Raw genomic sequence first — 27,764 nt, 5'->3', positions numbered from 1 at the left:
CAAACACGAGTAAGTTTTGGACAGTACTAAAGTTGCAAACATGAGTACGTTTGGGACAGTACTAAAGTTGCAAACATGAGTAAGTTTTGGACAGTACTAAAGTTGCAAATATGAGTAAGTTTTGGACAGTACTAAAGTTGCAAACATGTGTAAGTTTTGGACAGTACTAAAGTTGCAAACATGAGTAAGTTTTGGACAGTACTAAAGTTGCAAACATGAGTAAGTTTTGGACAGTACTAAAGTTGCAAACACGAGTAAGTTGTGGACAGTAGTACTAAAATTGCAAACACGAGTAAGTTGTGGACAGTAGTACTAAAATTGCAAACACGAGTAAGTTGTGGACAGTAGTACTAAATTTGCAAACATGAGTAAGTTTTGGACAGTACTAAAGTTGCAAACATGAGTAAGTTTGGACAGTACTAAAGTTGCAAACACGAGTAAGTTTTGGACAGTACTAAAGTTGCAAACATGAGTACGTTTGGGACAGTACTAAAGTTGCAAACATGAGTACGTTTGGGACAGTACTAAAGTTGCAAACATGTGTAAGTTTTGGACAGTACTAAAGTTGCAAACATGAGTAAGTTTTGGACAGTACTAAAGTTGCAAACATGAGTAAGTTTTGGACAGTACTAAAGTTGCAAACACGAGTAAGTTGTGGACAGTAGTACTAAAATTGCAAACACGAGTAAGTTGTGGACAGTAGTACTAAATTTGCAAACATGAGTAAGTTTTGGACAGTACTAAAGTTGCAAACATGAGTAAGTTTGGACAGTACTAAAGTTGCAAACACGAGTAAGTTTTGGACAGTACTAAAGTTGCAAACATGAGTACGTTTGGGACAGTACCAAAGTTGCAAACATGTGTAAGTTTTGGACAGTACTAAAGTTGCAAACATGAGTAAGTTTTGGACAGTACTAAAGTTGCAAACATGAGTAAGTTTTGGACAGTACTAAAGTTGCAAACACGAGTAAGTTGTGGACAGTAGTACTAAAATTGCAAACACGAGTAAGTTGTGGACAGTAGTACTAAATTTGCAAACATGAGTAAGTTTTGGACAGTACTAAAGTTGCAAACATGAGTAAGTTTGGACAGTACTAAAGTTGCAAACATGAGTACGTTTGGGACAGTACTAAAGTTGCAAACATGTGTAAGTTTTGGACAGTACTAAAGTTGCAAACATGAGTAAGTTTTGGACAGTACTAAAGTTGCAAATATGAGTAAGTTTTGGACAGTAGTAAATTTGCAAACATGAGTAAGTTTTAGACAGTAGTAAAGTTGCAAACATGAGTAAGTTTTGGACAGTACTAAAGTTGCAAATATGAGTAAGTTTTGGACAGTACTAAAGTTGCAAACATGAGTAAGTTTAGGACAGTACTAAAGTTGCAAACATGAGTAAGTTTTGGACAGTACTAAAGTTGCAAATATGAGTAAGTTTTGGACAGTACTAAAGTTGCAAACACGAGTAAGTTTTGGACAGTACTAAAGTTGCAAACATGAGTAAGTTTTGGACAGTACTAAAGTTGCAATCACGAGTAAGTTTTGGACAGTACTAAAGTTGCAAACATGATTAAGTTGTGTACCTTTATGGTGCTCGCAGTAAGGCCACTCCAGAGTGAGAAGATCCCCTTATTTTTCACCACTTGAACAAAACAGTCGGTGACACCACTAAAATGCACATCAACGCCACCAAAATGGGGGAGACAGGAACTCTGCGCCTGCAAAAGAAAGAGTTGCACATTTAGTATTAACTTTGAGACATGAAAAAACACAAATAATGTTTACTTTTTGATATCAATATAAAACACAAAGCAGTATGGCTAATATAAAGTCTAATAAACAAGTTTTAAACACCTCCTAGTGGCCAGTTTGGCCCCAAAGAAACAAAAACAGGAGTGATACCTCCCGCATCTAATATACAATCTTTGTATGACAGCGTGTTGATACATCACAGCCTGCGTTCAATTGGATGAGATGACAAAACATTCAGCTAGTATTTAAATAAAGTAGTTAAATAAAGGAGTGAAATCCCAGTAAACAAAATAAAGACTTTATAAACAAGTTGTGACAACGTTCACGTCACAGCTGATGGACGCTGTACTGAGAAAATAAAAACAACGTTAAATAGTTTTCTCCTCTGCTGTATACTTTTACTGTGGAACAAATGTGGCTGTCTCCAATATTGTCCACACTTGTCTCCATCTAACACCAGCGCCGTCTTAAATGATACTTATCATTTAAACTGGAAAACTTGGTTATTTTGTGCAAATAATTGCCCATTTGGAATTTGATGCCTGCAACATGTTTCAAAAAAGCTGGCACAAGTGGCAAAAAAGACCGAGAAAGTTGAGGAACGCTCATCAAACACTTATTTGGAACATCCCACAGGTGAACAGGATAATTGGGAACAGGTGGGTGCCATGATTGGGTATAAAAGCAGCTTCCATGAAATGCTCAGTCATTCACAAACAAGGACGGGGCGAGGGTTGCCACTTTGTCAACAAATGCCTGAGCAAATTGTTTAAGAACAACATTTCTCAACCAGCTATTGCAAGGAATTTAGGGATTTCACCGTCTACGCCCCGTAATATCATCAAAAGGTTCAGAGAATCTGGAGAAATCACTGCACGTAAGCCATGATATTACGGACTTTTGATCCCTCAGGCGGTACTGCGTGTAAAGGATATCAACACATGGGCTCAGGAACACTTCAGAAAACCACTACAGTTGGTCGCTACATCTGTAAGTGCAAGTTAAAACTCTACTATGCAAAGCGAAAGCCATTTATCAACAACACCCAGAAAGGCCGTCGGCTTCGCTGGGCCCGAGCGCATCGAAGATGGACTGATGCAAAGTGGAAAAGTGTTCTGTGGTCTGACGAGTCCACATTTCACATCGTTTTTGGAAACTGTGGACGTCGTGTCCTCCGGACCAAAGAGGAAAAGAACCATCCGGACTGTTCTAGGCGCAAAGTGTAAAAGGCAGCATGTGTGATGGTATGGGGGTGTATTAGTGCCCAAGGCATGGGTAACTCACACATCTGTGAAGGCACCATTAATGCTGAAAGGTACATACAGGTTTTGGAGCAACATATGTTGCCATCCAAGCAATGTTATCATGGACGCCCCTGCTTATTTTCAGCAAGACAGTGCCAAGCCACGTGTCACAACAGTGTTAGATTTTTCCTTTAGTAATGAAAATGATGTGCAGAAAACCCACAATAATGTGCGTCCATATTTAAACTACTAGTTACTCTCCATAACTTGTAGCTCAGCTACATTTAATGGAGAATAATTTGTAGCTTAGCTACATTTAATGGAGAGTAACTTGTATCTTAGCTACATTCAATGGAAATTAACTTGTAGTTTAGCTACATTTAATGGAGAATAACTTGTAGTTTAGTTACATTTAATGGAGAGTAACTTGTAGCTTAGTTACATTTAATGGAGAGTAACTTGTAGCTTAGTTACATTTAATGTAAATTAACTTGCAGTTTAGCTACATTTAATGGAGAGTAACTTGTAGTTTAGCTACATTTAATGGAGAGTAACTTGTAGTTTAGTTACATTTAATGGAGAGTAACTTGTAGCTTAGTTACATTTAATGGAGAGTAACTTGTAGCTTAGTTACATTTAATGGAAATTAACTTGTAATTTAGCTACATGTAATGGAAATTAACTTGTAGTGTAGCTACATTTAATGGAGAGTAACTTGTAGCTGAGTTACATTTAACTGAGAGTAACTTGTAGCTTAGCAACATTTAATGAAGAGTAACTTGTAGCTTAGTTACATTTAATGGCGAGTAACTTGTAGCTTAGTTACATTCAATGGAGAGTAACTTGTTGCTTAGTTACATTTAATGGAGAGTAACTTGTAGCTCAGCAACATTTAATGGAGAGTAACTTGTAGCTTAGTTACATTTAATGGCGAGTAACTTGTAGCTTAGTTACATTTAATGAAGAGTAACTTGTAGCTTAGTTATATTTAATGGAGAGTATCTTGTAGCTTAGCTACATTTAATGGAGAGTAACTTGTCGCTTAGTTACATTTAATGGAGAGTATCTTGTAGCTGAGTTACATTTAACTGAGAGTAACTTGTAGCTTAGCTACATTTAACTGAGAGTAACGTGTAGCTTAGCAACATTTAATGAAGAGTAACTTGTAGCTTAGTTACATTTAATGGCGAGTAACTTGTAGCTTAGTTACATTCAATGGAGAGTAACTTGTTGCTTAGTTACATTTAATGGAGAGTAACTTGTAGCTTAGCAACATTTAATGGAGAGTAACTTGTAGCTTAGTTACATTTAATGGCGAGTAACTTGTAGCTTAGTTACATTTAATGAAGAGTAACTTGTAGCTTAGTTATATTTAATGGAGAGTATCTTGTAGCTTAGCTACATTTAATGGAGAGTAACTTGTCGCTTAGTTACATTTAATGGAGAGTATCTTGTAGCTTAGCTACATTTAATGGCGAGTAACTTGTAGCTTAGTTACTTTTAATGGAGAGTAACTTGTAGCTTAGTTATATTTAATAAAGAGTAACTTGTAGCTTAGTTACATTTAATGGAGAGTAACTTGTTGCTTAATTACATTTAATGGAGCGTATCTTGTAGCTTAGCTACATTTAATGGAGAGTAACTTTTAGCTTAGCAACATTTAATGGAGAGTATCTTGTAGCTTAGTTACATTTAATGGAGAGTAACTTGTAGCTTAGTTACATTTAATAAAGAGTAACTTGTACCTTAGTTACATTTAATGGAGAGTAACTTGTAGCTTAGTTACATTTAATGGAGAGTAACTTGTAGCTTAGCTACATTTAACTGAGAGTAACTTGTAGCTTAGCAACATTTAATGGAGAGTAACTTGTAGCTTAGCTACATTTAACTGAGAGTACCTTGTAGCTTAGCAACATTTAATGGCGAGTAACTTGTAGCTTAGTTACATTCAATGGAGAGTAACTTGTTGCTTAGTTACATTTAATGGAGAGTAACTTGTAGCTCAGCAACATTTAATGGAGAGTAACTTGTAGCTTAGTTACATTTAATGGCGAGTAACTTGTAGCTTAGTTACATTTAATGAAGAGTAACTTGTAGCTTAGTTATATTTAATGGAGAGTATCTTGTAGCTTAGCTACATTTAATGGAGAGTAACTTGTCGCTTAGTTACATTTAATGGAGAGTATCTTGTAGCTGAGTTACATTTAACTGAGAGTAACTTGTAGCTTAGCTACATTTAACTGAGAGTAACTTGTAGCTTAGCAACATTTAATGAAGAGTAACTTGTAGCTTAGTTACATTTAATGGCGAGTAACTTGTAGCTTAGTTACATTCAATGGAGAGTAACTTGTTGCTTAGTTACATTTAATGGAGAGTAACTTGTAGCTTAGTTACATTTAATAAAGAGTAACTTGTACCTTAGTTACATTTAATGGAGAGTAACTTGTAGCTTAGTTACATTTAATGGAGAGTAACTTGTAGCTTAGCTACATTTAACTGAGAGTAACTTGTAGCTTAGCAACATTTAATGGAGAGTAACTTGTAGCTTAGCTACATTTAACTGAGAGTACCTTGTAGCTTAGCAACATTTAATGGCGAGTAACTTGTAGCTTAGTTACATTCAATGGAGAGTAACTTGTTGCTTAGTTACATTTAATGGAGAGTAACTTGTAGCTCAGCAACATTTAATGGAGAGTAACTTGTAGCTTAGTTACATTTAATGGCGAGTAACTTGTAGCTTAGTTACATTTAATGAAGAGTAACTTGTAGCTTAGTTATATTTAATGGAGAGTATCTTGTAGCTTAGCTACATTTAATGGAGAGTAACTTGTCGCTTAGTTACATTTAATGGAGAGTATCTTGTAGCTGAGTTACATTTAACTGAGAGTAACTTGTAGCTTAGCTACATTTAACTGAGAGTAACTTGTAGCTTAGCAACATTTAATGAAGAGTAACTTGTAGCTTAGTTACATTTAATGGCGAGTAACTTGTAGCTTAGTTACATTCAATGGAGAGTAACTTGTTGCTTAGTTACATTTAATGGAGAGTAACTTGTAGCTTAGTTACATTTAATGGCGAGTAACTTGTAGCTTAGTTACATTTAATGAAGAGTAACTTGTAGCTTAGTTATATTTAATGGAGAGTATCTTGTAGCTTAGCTACATTTAATGGAGAGTAACTTGTCGCTTAGTTACATTTAATGGAGAGTATCTTGTAGCTTAGCTACATTTAATGGCGAGTAACTTGTAGCTTAGTTACTTTTAATGGAGAGTAACTTGTAGCTTAGTTATATTTAATAAAGAGTAACTTGTAGCTTAGTTACATTTAATGGAGAGTAACTTGTTGCTTAATTACATTTAATGGAGCGTATCTTGTAGCTTAGCTACATTTAATGGAGAGTAACTTTTAGCTTAGCAACATTTAATGGAGAGTATCTTGTAGCTTAGTTACATTTAATGGAGAGTAACTTGTAGCTTAGTTACATTTAATAAAGAGTAACTTGTACCTTAGTTACATTTAATGGAGAGTAACTTGTAGCTTAGTTACATTTAATGGAGAGTAACTTGTAGCTTAGCTACATTTAACTGAGAGTAACTTGTAGCTTAGCAACATTTAATGGAGAGTAACTTGTAGCTTAATATCATTTAATGGGGAGTAACTTGTAGCTTAGTTACATTTAACTGAGAGTAACTTGTAGCTTAGCTACATTTAACTGAGAGTAACGTGTAGCTTAGCAACATTTAATGGAGAGTAACTTGTAGCTTAGCTACATTTAACTGAGAGTACCTTGTAGCTTAGCAACATTTAATGGAGAGTAACTTGTAGCTTAGCAACATTTAATGGGGAGTAACTTGTAGCTTAGTTACATTTAACAGAGTAACTTGTAGCTTAGCTACATTTAACTGAGAGTAACTTGTAGCTTAGTAACATTTAATGGAGAGTAACTTGTAGCTTAGCTACATTTAATGGCGAGTAACTTGTAGCTTAGTTACTTTTAATGGAGTGTAACTTGTAGCTTAGTTACATTTAATGAAGAGTAACTTGTAGCTTAGTTACATTTAAGAGAGTAACTTGTTGCTTAGTTACATTTAATGGAGAGTATCTTGTAGCTTAGCTACATTTAATGGCGAGTAACTTGTAGCTTACTTACTTTTAATGGAGAGTAACTTGTAGCTTAGTTATATTTAATAAAGAGTAACTTGTAGCTTAGTTACATTTAATGGAGAGTAACTTGTTGCTTAATTACATTTAATGGAGAGTATCTTGTAGCTTAGCTACATTTAATGGAGAGTAACTTTTAGCTTAGTTACATTTAATGGAGAGTATCTTGTAGCTTAGTTACATTTAATGGAGAGTAACTTGTAGCTTAGTTACATTTAATAAAGAGTAACTTGTACCTTAGTTACTTTTAATGGAGAGTAGCTTGTAGCTTAGTTACATTTAATGGAGAGTAACTTATGGCTTAGCTACATTTAACTGAGAGTAACTTGTAGCTTAGCAACATTTAATGGAGAGTAACTTGTAGCTTAGCATCATTTCATGGGGAGTAACTTGTAGCTTAGTTACATTTAACTGAGAGTAACTTGTAGCTTAGCAACATTTAATGGAGAGTAACTTGTAGCTTAGCTACATTTAATGGCGAGTAACTTGTAGCTTAGTTACTTTTAATGGAGTGTAACTTGTAGCTTAGTTACATTTAATGGAGAGTAACTTGTTGCTTAGTTACATTTAATGGAGAGTAACTTGTTGCTTAGTTACATTTAATGGAGAGTAACTTGTTGCTTAGTTACATTTAATGGAGAGTAACTTGTTGCTTAATTACATTTAATGGAGAGTATCTTGTAGCTTAGCTACATTTAATGGAGAGTAACTTGTAGCTTAGCAACCTTTAATGGAGAGTAACTTGCAGCTTAGCATGATTTAATGGAGAGTAACTTGTAGCTTAGTTACATTCAATGGAGAGTAACTTGTAGCTTAGTTACATTTAATGGAGAGTAACTTGTAGCTTAGTTACATTCATCCATCCATCCATCCATCCATCTTCTTCCGCTTATCCGAGGTCGGGTCGCGGGGGCAGCAGCTTAAGCAGGGAAGCCCAGACTTCCCTCTCCCCAGCCACTTTGTCCAGCTCCTCCCGGGGGATCCCGAGGGGTTCCCAGGCCAGCTGGGAGAGATAGTCTTCCCAGCGTGTCTTAGGTCTTCCCCGTGGCCTCCTACCGGTCGGACGTGCCCGAAACACCTTCCTAGGAAGGCGTTCGGGTGGCATCCTGACCAGATGCCCGAACCACCTCATCTGGCTACTCTCGATGTGGAGGAGCAGCGGCTTTACTTTGAGCTCCCCCCGAAAGACAGAGCTTCTCACCCTATCTCTAAGGGAGAGCCCCGCCACTCGGCGGAGGAAACTCATTTCGGCCGCTTGTACCCGTGATCTTGTCCTTTCGGTCATGACCCAAAGCTCATGACCATAGGTGAGGATGGGAACGTAGATCGACCGGTAAATCGAGAGCTTTGCCTTCCGGCTCAGCTCCTTCTTCACCACAACGGATCGATAGAGCGTCCGCATTACTGAAGACGCCGCACCGATCCGCCTGTCGATCTCACGATCCACTCTTCTCCCACTCGTGAACAAGACTCCGAGGTACTTGAACTCCTCCACTTGGGGCAAGATCTCCTCCCCAACCCGGAGATGGCACTCCACCCTTTTCCGGGAGAGAACCATGGACTCGGACTTGGAGGTGCTGATTCCCATCCCAGTCGCTTCACACTCGGCTGCGAACCGATCCAGTGAGAGCTGAAGATCTTGGCCGGAGGAAGCCATCAGGACCACATCATCTGCAAATAGCAGTGATCTAATCCTGCAGCCACCAAACCAGATCCCCTCAACGCCCTGACTGCGCCTAGAAATTCTGTCCATAAAGGTTATGAACAGAATCGGTGACAAAGGGCAGCCTTGGCGGAGTCCAACCCTCACTGGAAACGTGTCCGACTTACTGCCGGCAATGCGGACCAAGCTCTGACACTGATTATACAGGGAGCGAACTGCCACAATAAGACAGTCCGTTACCCCATACTCTCTGAGCACTCCCCACAGGACTTCCCGGGGTACACGGTCGAATGCCTTCTCCAAGTCCACAAAGCACATGTAGACTGGTTGGGCAAATTCCCATGCACCCTCAAGGACCCTGCCGAGAGTATAGAGCTGGTCCACAGTTCCACGACCAGGACGAAAACCACACTGTTCCTCCTGAATCCGAGGTTCGACTATCCGGCGTAGCCTCCTCTCCAGTACACCTGAATAGACCTTACCGGGAAGGCTGAGGAGTGTGATCCCACGATAGTTGGAACACACCCTCCGGTTCCCCTTCTTAAAGAGAGGAACCACCACCCCGGTCTGCCAATCCAGAGGTACCGCCCCCGATGTCCATGCGATGTTGCAGAGTCTTGTCAACCAAGACAGCCCCACAACATCCAGAGCCTTAAGGAACTCCGGGCGGATCTCATCCACCCCCGGGGCCTTGCCACCGAGGAGCTTTTTAACTACCTCGGCCCCAGAAATAGGAGAGCCCACCACAGATACCCCAGGCCCTGCTTCCTCATAGGAAGACGTGCTGGTAGGATTGAGGAGGTCTTCGAAATATTCCCTCCACCGATCCACAACATCCGCAGTCGAGGTCAGCAGAGCACCATCTCCACCATACACGGTGTTGACACTGCACTGCTTACCCTTCCTGAGGCGGCGGATGGTGGTCCAGAATTGCTTCGAAGTCGTCCGGAAGTCTTTTTCCATGGCCTCCCCGAACTCCTCCCATGTCCGAGTTTTTGCCTCCGCGACCGCTGAAGCCGCCCACCGCTTGGCCTGTCGGTACCTGTCTGCTGCCTCAGGAGTCCCATGAGCCAAAAGAACCCGATAGGACTCCTTCTTCAGCCTGACGGCATCCCTCACCGCCGGCGTCCACCAACGGGTTCTAGGATTACCGCCACGACAGGCACCAACTACCTTGCGGCCACAGCTCCAATCGGCCGCCTCGACAATAGCGGTACGGAACATTGTCCACTCGGACTCAATGTCCAGCACCTCCCTCGTGACATGTTCAAAGTTCTTCCGGAGGTGGGAAATTGAAACTCTCTCTGACAGGAGACTCTGCCAGGCGTTCCCAGCAAACCCTCACAATGCGTTTGGGCCTGCCAGGTCTGTCCGGCATCCTCCCCCACCATCGCAGCCAACTCACCACCAGGTGGTGATTGGTAGAAAGCTCCGCCCCTCTCTTCACCCGAGTGTCCAAAACATGAGACCGCAAATCCGATGACACAACTACAAAGTTGATCATGGAACTGCGGCCTAGGGTGTCCTGGTGCCAAGTGCACATATGGACACCCTTATGTTTGAACATGGTGTTTGTTATCGACAATCTGTGACGAGCACAAAAGTCCAATAACAGAACACCACTCGGGTTCAGATCCGGGCGGCCATTCTTCCCAATCACACCTCTCCAGGTTTCACTGTCGCTGCCAACATGAGCGTTGAAGTCCCCCAGTAGAACGAGGGAATCACCCGGGGGAGCACTCTCCAGTACTCCCTCGAGTGAATCCAAAAAGGGTGGTTACTCTGAGCTGCTGTTTGGCGCGTAAACGCAAACAACAGTCAGGACCCGTCCCCCCCACCCGAAGGCGGAGGGAAGCTACCCTCTCGTCCACCGGGTTGAACTCCAACGTGCAGGCTTTGAGCCGAGGGGCAACAAGAATTGCCACCCCAGCCCGTCGCCTCTCACTGCCGGCAACGCCAGAGTGGAAGAGAGTCCAGCCCCTCTCAAGAGAAGTGGTTCCAGAGCCCTTGCTGTGCGTCGAAGTGAGTCCGACTATATCTAGCCGGAACTTCTCCACCTCACGCACTAGCTCAGGCTCCTTCCCCCCCAGCGAAGTGACATTCCACGTCCCAAGAGCCAGCTTATGTAGCCGAGGATCGGACCGCCAAGTGCCCTGCCCTCGGCTGCCGCCCAGCTCACACTGCACCCGACCTCTATGGCCCCTGCTATGGGTGGTGAGCCCATTGGAGGGGGGACCCACGTTGCCTCTTCGGGCTGTGCCCGGCCGGGCCCCATGGGGACAGGCCCGGCCACCAGGCGCTCGCCATCGTGCCCCACCTCCGGGCCTGCTTCATCGAGGTCTTCGAGTTACTCTTTGGAGAGTAACTTGTAGCTTAGTTACATTTAATGGAAATTAACTTGTAGTTTAGCTACATTTAATGGAGAGTAACTTGTAGTTTTTACGTAAAGAGTAAAACAAATCTGTTTTTTTACAGAAATAAACTGGCATCTTAGTTGCCAGACTTTTACTGTAAAATATATGGTGTTTTTATTTATTTATTTATTTATTTTTCAACACATTACTGTAAATAGAAATACAGTACTGCTGTTTAATGTTATTTTGGCAACTCATCTGCCAGGTTTTTACCATAATAAAATGTGGTACCATAAAATCATTAACCGTGGATTTTACAGTAAAAAAAAATTACAAAAACTGACAGCTCAGTCGACAGAATTTTACTGTAAAAAAACAAACATTGGTCGTTTTTTTCCCCAACTTACCAATAATATGCGGCAAAAAAAAAACTCCCTAAATTTTTCAGTAAAACCTATTGGTCATTTTTATAGTGTACAATTCGACGGATAACTTCGAAATCATAAGTTCAGCAGATATTTAAATATTTATTTGGCATCTGACCAAAAATTGTTAGATAATATAATATTTGTTGCAACATTGGACACTATTTTTTTTACCCTGTCAAACTAGAAAAAAAAAAACCTCATACATTTAGTAAGAAAATAAGAAAGTATAGAAAGAAAATATAAGGTATTTCAACACATTACTTCCAGGCGGGCCTTGAGTTTGACACTTGTGTCCTAAACCCTTTCCTAAATCATTTCATACATCCTCACACTTTCAATTTGTACTCTTGAATTCATTTTCTGGTAGTTGGTCGTCTTGTAATTGGCCAATAATCTATATTTCAGTATGCACGCTACAATAACAGACGTTAAATAATTCATGCTACAATAAACAAACATTAATGCATTTCTTGCTTTGTATGATTGCTATTGTTTTTCCACCACGGTGTGCTATAATGTAGCCATAATTCATCTTTCAAAAGGTGTTTGACACGTTCTCAATGAAGTATAGATTGTGTGTCAAGTTGACTCCAGATTAGGGATGTCCCGATCCAGGTTTTTGCACTTCCGATCCGATACCGATATTGTTTTTGCATTTCCGATCCGATACCGATACTGACTGATACTGGCCTATCCGAGCATGTATTAAAGTTTAAAGTTATTTAGCCTACTTAGTTGTCAGAATCATGTTGAAAAGGGTTTTAGTACTCTTGATAACAACTAGCCAGCTGAATTAGGGGAGTTTGAATAATACACAATGGTTGGTAACAAGAAACTGACCTGTTTATTCAAGGATAAACACAAAATAGACAAAATTATACATGACAAACAGAAATGGCATCATTGAACTAGGGCTGGGCGATATGGCCTTTTTTTAATATTGCGATATTTTAAGGCCATATTGCGATACACGATATGTATCTCGATATTTTGCCTTAGCCTTGAATGAACACTTGATGCATATAATCACAGCAGTATGATGATTCTATGTGTTTTGATTGATTGATTGAGACTTTTATTAGTAGGTTGCACAGTGAAGTACATATTCCGTACAATTGACCACTAAATGGTAACACCCCAGTAAGTTTTTCAACTTGTTTAAGTCGGGGTCCAATTGATTCATGATACAGATTTATACTATCAGATATATACTATCATCATAATACAGTCATCACACAAGATAATCACATTGAATTATTTACATTATTTATAATCCAGGGTGTGGAGGGGGGCGCCGGATGTAAGTGTCAAAAAGACAGCCAAAAGAGTTTGATGTGAGAATAAATCTAAAGTTAAAATATAGGGTAGAAATGCACCCATTTGCAGGAAATGTAGTCTTGATTTTCAAAATTTTCTTTCAAGGCTTGCATGTCTACATTAAAACATTCTTCTTCATACTGCATTAATATATGCTACTTTCAAACTTTCATGCAGAGAAGGAAATCATAACTAAAAAAATCACTAATTTTTTCATACGGTGTTGATGTGGAACTTTTTGCCTCTGCATTTTGATGGTGTGGACGTGTGGCACCGAATTGAGATAAGCGTCTCGACAGATGTCACAATATTTGAACAATGATGACGAAAACTGTTTTCTCTGTCGTGTCCGTGTGTCGAAAATTGTTATGCGCTTATTTTTTTATTAGGTTTTGTGCGTGGCATAGATTTGCGAAGCGCAGAGGACGCTTAAACAGTGCGCAATTGCACAAGCGCGCACCTTAGAGGGAGCGTTGCTCGCACGGCTGCGCTAGCATCACAGCTAACGTTAGCCATGCTGCTACCTCTCTGCTCGGGGAGGACGTATACGTATGTGACGTATGACGTGACAGTATGTGACGTATGTCGTGAGAGTATGTGACGTGTGTAAGAAGGTGCACTTGCTGTCTGTGAGAGGGAGACACAGGAAAGAGTGAGAAGAGCCTGTCGTGTAATGCCAGCAGCTAAAAGCAACTGTGTGAGAATCCACAGACCTGTGGATGTGTTGAAGGTGTGCTGGAAAATGCGGAACGGAAATTAGGGAGCAGCAGAAAAGTGGAATGTATTATTTAAATCGGTGCGTTGGAAAACACGGACCAGAGTTTTTTTTAAAACTGGATCTGGATTGGCATTTTCCAGCAATTTTTGGCAAATATCGGCAGCCGATCCGATCCAAATATCGGATCGGGACATCCCTACTCCAGATATTTGGGCCTTTCCACTAAAAGTCATGCCTTGGAGTTTACGCCATTTGCTCTTTAGCCAGTGTTTTCATCTGGTGTTACGTGTGGAAGAGGCCATAGGAATGATCATTTAGCTCATATACCACATTATACGTCGTGCATGCGTTATGGAAAAAGTTACTCTCCGTGAGTTTCAGAAGCTTCATCTTGTAAAAGAGAGGATTTGAGATGGCATTAAAGTGTGAGCATGTTATGACTCCTATTACCGTAGTTTCCGGAATATAAGGCGCACTTAGAGTCCTTTCATTTTCTCAAAAACCCGGTGCGCCTAATGTACGGACTAATTCTGGTTGTGCTTACCGACCTCGAAGCAATTTTATTTGGTACATAATGTAATAAGTGTGACCAGTAGATGGCAGTCACACATAAGAGATACGTGCAGACTGCAATATGATGGCAGTAAACAACATCAAAACTTTGAATGTTCCATTGAAAATATAGGACATTACACACGGCGCTCAAAAGTCTGTCAAAATGTTTTTAGTAGGACTTTGGTAAACTATGAAGCCACACCACTTGATGGATTGTACTGTGCTTTAACATAGGAGTATTATTATGGTGTGTGTATAAGGTAGGACATATTATCTGGAGTTTTGTTTCTCAAAATTATGCAAAAGCAACTTTTCTTACTTTCTGGTACCTGCTGATCTGTATTTGGGATCTGCATAAGTCATGAAAATGTGCGCGAGTCCGCCTTTGTAGTCTGTGCCGACACCGTAGTCGATAAGCTTCTTCTTTTTCTCTATCTTCTTGTTATGGGACATTCATCCTCCACTGTTGCCATTTTTTAATATAAAGTAGTGTGAAGTTCTTACTTATATCTGTCAGTAAACTCACCATGAAAGAACTAAAACATACCGGTGTAGTGAGTTTACATTATTCACCCAAGGAACTTTAGTTATTAGAGAGTTCTGGTCGGATGGTTTTTCACAGGACCTGTTGTTGTTGCCACAGATGAGGAGATTGAAGTAAAGTCTGAATGTCATTAAAACAATTAGCGCCATCTTTTTTCTTCTTCCACTCCCGTCCTTGCACGCTACACCGCTACAACAAAGATGACGGGGAAAAGACGCTGCCTTGAAGATGATGTGTAAAACATCGTTTATGCAACATTTTGAGCAAAGAACCACCATCACATGTTATGTAGACCACAAGGAAGTCTTTTACATTTAGAAAAAATTAATAATAATATGACTCCTTTAATGCGCCTTATAATCCGGTGCGCCCTATGGTCCAAAAAATACGGTACTTTCTTTTGGAGGACTTGTCATTTATCAATGTAAATTAGTAAGTGTTAGACCAGGTGACATTGCAGGGATTTACATGTGCTTCAAACAAGGATTGAAACAGGATTCGGAGTGATTCCAGAGGCAGAGTGTCTTACTTCATAAGACAAGCAAACATATTTACATAGTTTTGCTGTCAGTTTTTTAAAATTGAAAAATGTATCAATATAAACACCTAAGATTTTTGCATGTTGCGCTCTTTTAATAATCCTGTTGTCGATCTTAATACAGACATCGTCCTTATTTTTACGACTTCTGTTAGAAAAGATTCTGTAAAGAGTTGTACTTATTTTAAGGAATCATTTATTCAATTCGTCATTCATTGTCGTCTGTAGAAATTCCATGTTTTTATGAGAGGTCTCCTGGAGCAAGGTCCGTGTAGTTGCTTTGTGCCATGTTTTCTCAAGCCGAACGGCGTTTCCAGGAAGTAAGCAGTGTTGCCTAAAATGCATTAATGAGTGACGTTTTACTAACCGTCTGGAATTTTACCCCCGGTTTATCATTCTAACGTTTACGTTACATCCGTATACTCTGTGTGTTATATATATATATATATATATATATATATATATATATATATATATATATATATATACACAAACCCTGTTTCTATATGAGTTGGGAAATTGTGTTAGATGTAAATATAAACGGAATACAATGATTTGCAAATCCTTTTCAACCCATATTCAATTGAATGCACTACAAAGACAACATATTTGATGTTCAAACTCATAAACTTTGGTTTTTTTTGGAAATAATTAACTTAGAATTTCATGGCTGCAACACGTGCCAAAGTAGTTGGGAAAGGGCATGTTCACCACTGTGTTACATGGCCTTTCCTTTTAACAACCCTCAGTAAACGTTTGGGAACTGAGGAGACACATTTTTTAAGCTTCTCAGGTGGAATTCTTTCCCATTCTTGCTTGATGTACAGCTTAAGTTGTTCAACAGTCCGGGGTCTCCGTTGTGGTATTTTAGGCTTCATAATGCGCCACACATTTTCAATGGGAGACAGGTCTGGACTACAGGTAGGCCAGTCTAGTACCTGCACTCTTTTACTATGAAGCCACGTTGATGTAACACGTGGCTTGGCATTGTCTTACTGAAATAAGCAGGGGTGTCCATGGTAACGTTACTTGGATGGCAACATATGTTGCTCCAAAACCTGTATGTACCTTTCAGCATTGATGGCGCCTTCACAGATGTGTAAGTTACTTATGTCTTGGGCACTAATACACCCCCATACCATCACACATGCTGGCTTTTCAACTTTGAACAATCCGGATGGTTCTTTTCCTCTTTGTTCCGGAGGACACGACTTCCACAGTTTCCAAAAACAATTTGAAATGTGGACTCGTCAGACCACAGAACACTTTTCCACTTTGTATCAGTTCATCTTAGATGAGATCAGGCCCAGCGAAGCCTACGACGTTTCTGGGTGTTGTTGATAAACGGTTTTCGCCTTGCATAGAAGAGTTTTAACTTGCACTTACAGATGTAGCAACCAACTGTAGTTACTGACAATGGGTTTCTGAAGTGATCCTGAGCCCATGTGGTGATATCCTTTACACACTGATGTCACTTGTTGATGCAGTACAGCCTGAGGGATCGAAGGTCACGGGCTTAGCTGCTTACGTGCAGTGATTTCTCCAGATTCTCTGAACCCTTTGATGATATTACGGACCGTAGATGGTGAAATCCCTAAATTCCTTGCAATAGCTGATTTAGAAAGGTTTTTCTTAAACTGTTCAACAATTTGCTAACGCATTTGTTGACAAAGTGGTGACCCTCGCCCCATCCTTGTTTGTGAATGACTGAGCATTTCATGGAATCTACTTTTATACCAAATCATGGCACCCACCTGTTCCCAATTTGCTTGTTCACCTGTGGGATGTTCCAAATAAGTGTTTGATGAGCATTCCTCAACTTTATCAGTATTTATTGCCACCTTTCCCAACTTCTTTGTCACGTGTTGCTGGCATCAAATTCTAAAGTTAATGATTATTTGCAAAAAAATTTTTTTTATCAGTTTGAACTTTAAATATGTTGTCTTTGTAGCATATTCAACTGAATATGGGTTGAAAAGGATTTGCAAATCATTGTATTCCGTTTATATTTACATCTAACACAATTTCCCAACTCATATGGAAACGGGGTTTGTATATATATACTTCCTTAAAGTTTTGTAATCAATCGGAAACATCAAGAAGCTAAAATGAGCGAATCATGGATACATGTGGAGAGACTGTTTTGCATTTTCCCATCATGAATTGTAGGGGGTATAAATGGGTGTAATTTTGAATTATGGGTTTTTGACGTTGGACATTTTTTATAACATCCACAAAGTTGAATGAGTAGGTTGTGTGATGCGTGACCATGTGTGTTGACTTTTTGTGTTACTTTTTTACACCGTGAGTGGGACTGGTTGTTTGGATTGGGTCATATATATACATGATGTGCTGTTCTCACATGAAGGTGTAATTTATGGTCATGACCCAAATTGTGTCTCCACAATAGCTGCGATAATACTCTTAGCTTTTTAATTTTTATTAGATATTTGAACGCCGCTGATACAGAAGATACAATACACAGGAATATTAACAAGCAGTCTTTCTACAAACCCCGTTTCCATATGAGTTGGGAAATTGTGTTAGATGTAAATATAAACGGAATACAATTATTTGCAAATCCTTTTCAACCCATATTCAGTTGAATATGCTACAAAGACAACATATTTGATGTTCAAACTGATTTTTGCAAATAATCATTAACTTTAGAATTTGATGCCAGCAACACGTGACAAAGAAGTTGGGAAAGGTGGCAATAAATACTGATAAAGTTGAGGAATGCTCATCAAACACTTATTTGGAACATCCCACAGGTGTGCAGGCTAATTGGGAACAGGTGGGTGCCATGATTGGGTATAAAAACAGCTTCCCAAAATATACTCAGTCTTTCACAAGAAAGGATGGGGCGAGGTACACCCCTTTGTCCACAACTGCGTGAGCAAATAGTCAAACGGTTTAAGAACAACGTTTCTCAAAGCGCAATTGCAAGAAATGTAGGGATTTCAACATCTACGGTCCATAATATCATCAAAATGTTCAGAGAATCTGGAGAAATCACTCCACGTAAGCGGCATGGCCGGAAACCAACATTAAATGACCGTGACCTTCGATCCATCAGACGGCACTGTTTCAAAAACCGACATCAATCTCTAAAGGATATCACCACATGGGCCCAGGAACACTTCAGAAAACCACTGTCGCTAAATACCGTTCGTCGCTACATCTGTAAGTGAAAGTTAAAGCTCTACTATGCAAAGCGAAAGCCATTTATCAACAACATCCAGAAACGCTGCCGGCTTCTCTGGGCCCGAGATCATCTAAGATGGACTCATGCAAAGTGGAAAAGTGTTCTGTGGTCTGACGAGTCCACATTTCAAATTGTTTTTGGAAATATTCGACATCGTGTCATCCGGACAAAAGGGGAAGCGAACCGTCCAGACTGTTATCGACGCAAAGTTGAAAAGCCAGCATCTGTGATGGTATGGGGGTGCATTAGTGCCCAAGGCATGGGTAACTTACACATCTGTGAAGGCACCATTAATGCTGAAAGGTACATACAGGTTTTGGAACAACATATGCTGCCATCTAAGCGCCGTCTTTTTCATGGACGCCCCTGCTTATTTCAGCGAGACAACACCAAGCCACATTCAGCACGTGTTACAACAGCGTGGCTTCGTAAAAAAAAAAAGAGTGCGGGTACTTTCCTGGCCCGCCTGCAGTCCAGACCTGTCTTGCATCGAAAATGTGTGGCGCATTATGAAGCGTAAAATACGACAGCGGAGACCCCGGACTGTTGAACGACTGAAGCTCTACATAAAACAAGAATTTACTGAGTGTTGTTAAAAGGAAAGGCCATGTAACACAGTGGTGAACATGCCCTTTCCCAACTACTTTGGCACGTGTTGCAGCCATGAAATTCTAAGTTAATTATTATTTGCAAAAAAAAATAAAATTTATGAGTTTGAACATCAAATATCTTGTATTAAATTGAATATGGGTTGAAAAGGATTTGCAAATCATTGTATTCCGTTTATATTTACATCTAACACAATTTCCCAACTCATATAGAAACGGGGTTTGTACATGATTACATTATACTGTACAATTGCTGTGTGGAGAAAGTCCTACGCAGCTTTTTTATTAAGCACACATGTCCCGCCTGACTGTCATGTGACGGTTTCACATTTCACAAAGAGCTTTGCCGCCCTTAAGCTATTTTTAACCTCAATTTAAAAGTGACTGAGGCGTTTAAAACATGCACTGTCCTATTCTGTGATTATATTCTGTCTGTGCAGATATGATCTTACATGTGCCCAAATCTTCAAATATCATTCAGTTTGATGCTATAAGGTTGAACAATTAGTAAAATATGGAAGCGAATCATGACAGCTGGCTATATTTGGACATTTTGTCAAGAGCTGGTGTTGCATTCACATGCCCAGCTGCTGTTTAAGGCCCTGGCAGAAGATAATAATAATAAATAAATAAATAAATAAATATATATAAACAATGCCAGGGAATGTTTTTTGTAGACTACAAACAACCTTTACTGTACATCCTTCATACAAGGACTGGGAATATTCTAGCACTGGTCAGACCCACACTGCCCCCTTGTGGCTCACACATGCTAATACATGTGAACGTTCAATTTTGATTTAAAAGCTGGAAAGTTAATATTAATTTTATACAAAAAAATACAGCATGGATTAATATCATTTTGTTTCTATTCCCATACAATCAAATATGAATAATACATTTATTTATTATTATTTTGCAACATATTAGCAATTACTGCATCATCAATTTAAAGTGTAAAATATGACCACTTATTGTGTTATATATTACATCATTAAACAAGAATGCATCAAAAATAAATACTAAATAGATTTAATCAAGAGGATTTGTTTTGATTAAAGGTAAAAAAAATATTATTTTTTTAAAAAGTTGTAATATTATAATAACCAGTCATTTCCAGTATTATTACGCGATACTTAAGGAGTTAGTATTAGGGACCAAAAATATATATTGTCAGAATTATGACTTAGAAATTAGGTTAGACATTACATAATACAACTAAAAAGTTAAATAAATTCCATGAAAAAAAAGTAAAAAGTTTACAAGAATAAATATTATTACTTGAATAAATAATCATTAAAATATATATTTTTTCAAATTAATTTTAAGATGCTAAAGCTGTAATTTTACACTTTTAACGCATAAATTAAGAACCTTGTCAAACTACACTTTAATAAAAAAATCGATTTTCATAGCTCTTTTAAATAAAAGAACATTTTCCATGAAAAAAAGTAAAAAGTTTACAAGAATAAATATTATTACTTGAATAAATAATCATTACATCTTAAAATATTTTTTTATAAAAAAGTAATTTTAAGATACTAAAGCTGTAATTTTACACTTTTAACGCATACAATCAGAACCTTTTCAAATTACACTTTAATAAAAAAATATATTTTAAAAATAAAATCGATTTTCATAGCTCTTTTAAATAAAATACATTTTCCATGAAAAAAAGTAAAAAGTTTACAAGAATAAATATTATTACTTAAATAAATAATCATTAAATCTTAAAATATATATATTTTTTAATTTAATTTTAAGATGCTAAAGCTGTAATTTTACACTTTTAACGCATAAAATAAGAACCTTCTCAAACTACACTTTAATAAAAAATATATTTAAAAAAATATATTTTCATAGCTCTTTTAAATAAAATAAATTTTCTATGAAAAAAAGTAAAAAGTTTACAAGAACAAATATTATTACTTAAATAAATAACCATTACATCTTAAAATATATATATTTTTTAATTTAATTTTAAGATGCTAAAGCTGTAATTTTACACTTTTAACGCATAAAATAAGAACCTTCTCAAACTACACTTTAATAAAAAATATATTTTAAAAAATTGATTTTCATAGCTCTTTTAAATAAAATAAATTTTCTATGAAAAAAAGTAAAAAGCTTACAAGAATAAATATTATTACTTGAATAAATAATCATTACATCTTAAAATATATATATTTTTTAAAGTAATTTTAAGATGCTAAAGCTGTAATTTTACACTTTTAACACATAACATAAGAACCTTGTCAAACTACACTTTAATAAAAAAAATATATTAAAAAAAAAAAAAAAAAAATCGATTTTCATAGCTCTTTTAAATAAAATAAATCATCTGAATATTAGGCTAAAAATACAATTTTTTTTCTTTGTAATTTAAAGTGACTTTTCCTCTAGTGGGCGTTGAAAACTGAGGAGAAATAAACACTGATTTAAAAGGTAATCTCTTCCTTCCTTGGTGTTAACGTTAACGTTGCGATGCCTGAACAAAGAGATGTGCCAAAGTGCTTACTTGCATTTTGCGCTTCACGGTCTCAAAAGGGTAGGAGAGCGTTTGGGCCACGCCTGCTGCCAGACAGCCGTTCAGAAAGTTCTGGAGAGGTGAGAAGCGAGAAGGATGCTCCTGCCACAGCTTGTCTACGTTCATGTAGATGACGTAGCAGCCCAGGGAGAAAGGGAAGGCGCCTGGAAACAAAACGGCGCGGCGTGAGAAGGTTGCAGACGCTGCAGGGTGGAGTGTGGCGTACCCAGGACCGTGAGGGAGAAGCCCCTGTAGAGAGCCGGCAGCCCTTCAGCGCGCTGGACCTTGGACATGGTGTGCAGAACCCCCACGTATGTGGGCTGGCGGCCGTTCTGCACCATCAGCCTGGTCTCGGCCACCTCCAGGGGGTACGTGACCAAGGCGGCCGCCACGCCGGCGACACCTCCCGCCACCATGGCCCTCGCCTGGGAGATGAAGCCCACTTCGTCCATGTGAATGTGCACTATCCTGCACGCAGGGCGCAGAAAACACTCATTCGTGATCTTTGTACAGTACTTACTTTCTAGGCGGTGTTGAAAATCATTTTTCTATTCTTTTGGGATTTTGCAGGCTTTTTTTTTGTGATTGTTGAAGTCTAAAATACTTGAATTAGCAGCAGCTTCTTCAGAAAGTTGTGATGTTTTGAGGCTTACTTTTCCCCCCCGATAACATTACATTGTTGTGGTTTTATTCATTTCTTGTAAACTTAACCTCAAAATGCACATGATTTTAAAAACAGTGTTGATGTTTTACTCGTTCTACAGCGCACAGACTTAAAAGTAGTCCCGGTTGTTCTGTGGGGTTGCAGGAAGTCTGGGGTGGTTTCATTAAAATACGTAAAAGAGACGGATCTCAAATTTAACCCTGATTGAAAGGTAGATAATTGATGAGCCTTTTGTCTGATTTTGTGTATTGCTGCACCGTGTTGGGCAGTTGTCTGTGGCTTCATGTCAATATTTGCCTGTACCTATTTGACTTGTCTCTAGTTTATTATTTGTTATTTTATGTATGATTTGTGTAGGCTACTTTTTGAGGGAATAACAAAAATAAATAACATTTGACATAGATGGATAGATAAATAACATTTCGAATGGATGGATAGATAAATAACATTTTGGATGGATAAATAACATTTCAGATGGATGGATGGATAGATAAATAACATTTCGGATGGATGGATAGATAAATAACATTTCAAATGGATGATAGATAAATAACATTTCGGATGGATGGATAGATAAATAACATTTCGGATGGATGGATAGATAAATAACATTTTAGATGGATGAATAGATAAATAACATTTCGGATGGATGGATAGATAAATAACATTTCGGATGGATGGATGGATAAATAACATTTCAGATGGATGGATGGATGGATAAATAACATTTCGGATGGATGGATAGATAAATAACATTTTAGATGGATGAATAGATAAATAACATTTCGGATGGATGGATAGATAAATAACATTTCGGATGGATGGATGGATAAATAACATTTCAGATGGATGGATGGATGGATAAATAACATTTCGGATGGATGGATAGATAAATAACATTTCGGATGGATGGAAGGATAAATAACATTTCAGATGGATGGATGGATGGATAAATAACATTTCGGATGGATGGATAGATAAATAACATTTTAGATGGATGAATAGATAAATAACATTTCGGATGGATGGATAGATAAATAACATTTCGGATGGATGGATGGATAAATAACATTTCAGATGGATGGATGGATGGATAAATAACATTTCGGATGGATGGATAGATAAATAACATTTCGGATGGATGGATGGATAAATAACATTTCAGATGGATGGATGGATGGATAAATAACATTTCGGATGGATGGATAGATAAATAACATTTTAGATGGATGAATAGATAAATAACATTTCGGATGGATGGATAGATAAATAACATTTCGGATGGATGGATAAATAACATTTCAGATGGATGGATGGATGGATAAATAACATTTCGGATGGATGGATAGATAAATAACATTTCAGATGGATGATAGATAAATAACATTTCGGATGGATGGATAGATAAATAACATTTCGGATGGATGGATAGATAAATAACATTTCGGATGGATGGATGGATAAATAACATTTCGGATGGATGGATAGATAAATAACATTTCAGATGGATGATAGATAAATAACATTTCGGATGGATGGATAGATAAATAACATTTCGGATGGATGGATAGATAAATAACATTTCGGATGGATGGATGGATAAATAACATTTCGGATGGATGGATAGATAAATAACATTTCGGATGGATGGATAGATAAATAACATTTTGGATGGATGGATAGATAAATAACATTTTAGATGGATGAATAGATAAATAACATTTCGGATGGATGGGTGGATAAATAACATTTCAGATGGATGGATGGATGGATAAATAACATTTCGGATGGATGGATAGATAAATAACATTTCGGATGGATGGATAGATAAATAACATTTCGGATGGATGGATAGATAAATAACATTTTAGATGGATGGATAGATAAATAACATTTCGGATGGATGGGTGGATAGATAAATAACATTTCGGATGGATGGATAGATAAATAACATTTCAGATGGATGATAGATAAATAACATTTCGGATGGATGGATAGATAAATAACATTTCGGATGGATGGATAGATAAATAACATTTCGGATGGATGGATAGATAAATAACATTTTGGATGGATAAATAACATTTCAGATGGATGGATGGATAGATAAATAACATTTCGGATGGATGGATAGATAAATAACATTTCAGATGGATGATAGATAAATAACATTTCGGATGGATGGATAGATAAATAACATTTCGGATGGATGGATAGATAAATAACATTTCGGATGGATGGATAGATAAATAACATTTCGGATGGATGGATAGATAAATAACATTTCACATGGATGGATAGATAAATAACATTTCGGATGGAAGTATAGATGGATAGATGGATAGATGGATAAATAAATGTATTTCCTTCCAGCAGCAGAATTGAGATATCATTTAAAAAGTAAAACAGACATGTGTTTAATTGTATTTCTGGGCTGTATATGTCGAAAATCCAATAAACAAAAATAAAAAAATACATACAATTAAAAAAAACTGAGAAAGTTGGCTGCTTTGTCAGTTTGCTTTCGTCAGTATTATGCTTTTCTTTTTATTGGACTATGACATGCACCTGACATAGGTTCCAGCGACCCCGAAAGGGACAAGCGGTAAAAAATGGATGGATGGATGGACATGGAAGTACTTTGTTTTTGTAGTGTTTATGGTGCAATGTTCAGCATCAAGAACAATTAAATTAAATAGTGTTAATAAACGACATACTGTATCTTTAAATCATTTATTAAGAGTTCCCACCTTTTCATCGGTGTTCATTATAATGTATGCCAGTGTTTATTCAACGCTCACGTTCATTTGACCTAATGTAACCCAACAAGCCGACTTTTGTTTCACCCAGAGTGCGATCTGGCAGGCAACACCATCTCCAACTTCAACTCGGAAAAGACACTTAACAACGCTCTGTTAGACGATTCGAACGTATTGATAAGTTTTATTTGTCAAAAAGAGCCGAAGCTATCGCGAAACAACACCCGAATTGAAAACTAAGCGATTTGAGCGCAATTAAAAACACCTGCAAGGCAAACCCCGGGGCTACATTGTGCCCCGCGCTGTTTTAAACGTCGGCTGGAAAAATAAAGTCACCTAATTGGCTGGAAAAATACACAGGACACTGAAACCGGAAGTGCATAATCAACTACAAAACACACTTTTTACGACAGACTGGAGCATTTTAGCTACATAAACACAAAGTTTATGAAGTATTCTGGTTAATGCGAATAATTAAGATTGATAAAGTTATTGGCAAGATTGCGCCTGCGTTGTTTAAACGTCGGCTGAGAAAATAGAGTCACCTGATTGGCTGGAAAAAATACACAGGACACTGAAACAGGAAGTGCATAACCATCTATAAAACACACTTTTTACGACAGACTGGAGCATTTTAGCTACAAAAATACAAAGTTTATTAAATATTCTGGTCAATGCGAATCATTACGATGATAAAGTTGTTGTCAACATTTGCGCATTTGTAGTTTAAACGTCGGCTGAGAAGATAAAGTCACTGATTGGCTGGAAAAAATACACTTTTTACGACAGACTGGAGCATTTTAGCTACATAAACACAAAGCTTATTAAGTATTTTGGTTCATTCGAATCATTACGGTGATAAAGTTGTCAAAATGTGCGCATGCGTAGTTTAAACGTCGGCTGAGAAAATAAAGTCACCTGATTGGCTGGAAAAATACATAGGACACTGAAACCGGAAGTGCATAATCCTCTACAAAACACACTTTTTACGACAGTATGGAGCCCTTTAGCTACATAAATACAAAGTTTATTAAAGGATTCTAGTTAATTCGAATCATTACGATGTAAAGTTGTTGTCAACATTTGCGCATGCGTAGTTTAAACGTCGGCTGAGAAAATACAGTCACCCGATTGGCTGGAAAAATACCGGAAGTGCATAACCATCAAATCAAATCAACTTTATTTTCTACAAAACACACTTTTTGCGACAGACTGGAGCATTTTAGCTATGCAAACACAAAATGTATTAAATATTCTGTTTAATTTGAATCAATATGATGATAAAGGTGTTGTTAACATTGCGCCTGCGTTGTTTAAACGTCGGCTGAGAAAATAAAGTCACTTGATTGGCTGGAAAAATACCGGAAGTGCATAACCATCTACAAAACACACTTTTTACGACACACTGCAGCAATTTAGCTACATAAATACAAAGTTTATTAAGTATTCTGGTTAATTCGAATCATTACGATGATAAAGTTGTTGTCAACATTTGCGTCTGCTTAGTTTAAACGTCGGCTGAGAAAATAAAGTCACCTGATTGGCTGGAAAAATATACAGGACACTGAAACCGGAAGTGCATAATCATCTACAAAACACACTTTTTACGACAAACCAGAGCATTTTAGCTACATAAACACAAAGTTTATTAAATATTCTGGTTAATGCGAATCAATACGATGATAAAGTTGTAGTTGTTGTCAATTTGTTCGCGACACGCGAACACTTTAGTGAGTATGACGTCACCGAAGCTAGCGGCTGATGTGTCATCCAAATAAAGTGCGATCAAACATGAAGATTTGTGTTGACTTACTTCTTATAAGTTGCCAGGTGCACGGCGGTGTAAGGAAACAACCGCAGGCAAGAAGCCAGGTTTCCCTTCCAGAAGCCTTTGAGTCCCTCATGGCGGTAGACGAGGGCGAAAGTTTGCCAAAAGCCCTTTTTGCAGTGAAAAGTTCCCACCTGACTTTTAATCTTCACCACCTCCAGAGGGGAAGTCACGCTCTTGCTCGCCACGCCCGCGAACCCCACGCACAAGAAGCTCTGGGATCGCGTCAGTCTGTTGTCTTTCTTCACGGTGGCCATCCGACATCTATTTGTGGAGGAAGATGAGACGCGTCCTGCTTGTTTCCACTGCCAGCGGCACTTTAAAAGTGACACGTCACGGGGCGGGGCGGATCGATACAATATCGACCGTGACGATATCAAGTGTGGTACCCGTATCGGATCAATAATGATGATAACGAAATACACATTTTTAGTTCTCGTCTTTGTTTATTTTGACAAATGTGTTTTGTTGTGTTGTTTGAATATATTGTATATATCTGTACATTGTTCACAAACTCAGAGAATATGTTATATGATATATACACTTTATTAATCCTCTAAAAAAAACACATAAAAACTATTTTTTGGAGGACTTTGCGGTCAGAAATCTTAGCTTTTTGTGGTTTTTATTTTATTTTAATTAGAGCTAATAGCAGTTTTTGCTTTTAAGTTATTTTGTGCAATTGATTTTATTTTTGTTTAATGTGATTTTTTTTAATTTATTTAAAAAAACAAAAACATCTAATTAGAGTGGTAATATTATAATATCCAGTCATTTACAGTATTAGTATGTGATACTTAAGGAGTTAGTATTAGGGACACACAGAAGAGAAAAAAAAATATACCATTAGAATTATGACTTATATATTATGAATAATAATAATTATAAAAAAGTAAAAC

The 27,764-nt window shown here is 38.0% G+C and overlaps 1 protein-coding gene across 1 annotated transcript in view; it reads right to left on the bottom strand.

The window, feature by feature from the left end:
• slc25a43 (solute carrier family 25 member 43) overlaps positions 1-27,165 on the bottom strand; it is a 41,084-nt gene extending 13,919 nt beyond the window's left edge. The window contains exons 1-4 of the mRNA XM_061930208.1: positions 26,851-27,165; positions 21,841-22,082; positions 21,606-21,778; positions 1,581-1,715 (exon numbers count right to left, since the gene is read on the bottom strand). Of these exons, the coding sequence (XP_061786192.1) occupies positions 1,581-1,715; positions 21,606-21,778; positions 21,841-22,082; positions 26,851-27,122 (822 nt within the window). The 5' untranslated portion in view covers positions 27,123-27,165. The remainder of the gene's footprint in view (positions 1-1,580; positions 1,716-21,605; positions 21,779-21,840; positions 22,083-26,850) is intronic.
• Between the last annotated feature and the right edge of the window lie 599 nt (positions 27,166-27,764).

The sequence above is a fragment of the Nerophis lumbriciformis genome, linkage group LG36 (genome assembly GCF_033978685.3).
Source record: "Nerophis lumbriciformis linkage group LG36, RoL_Nlum_v2.1, whole genome shotgun sequence".
NCBI classification, from domain to species: domain Eukaryota; kingdom Metazoa; phylum Chordata; class Actinopteri; order Syngnathiformes; family Syngnathidae; genus Nerophis; species Nerophis lumbriciformis.
This window is presented reverse-complemented; position numbering and strand designations above follow the sequence as displayed.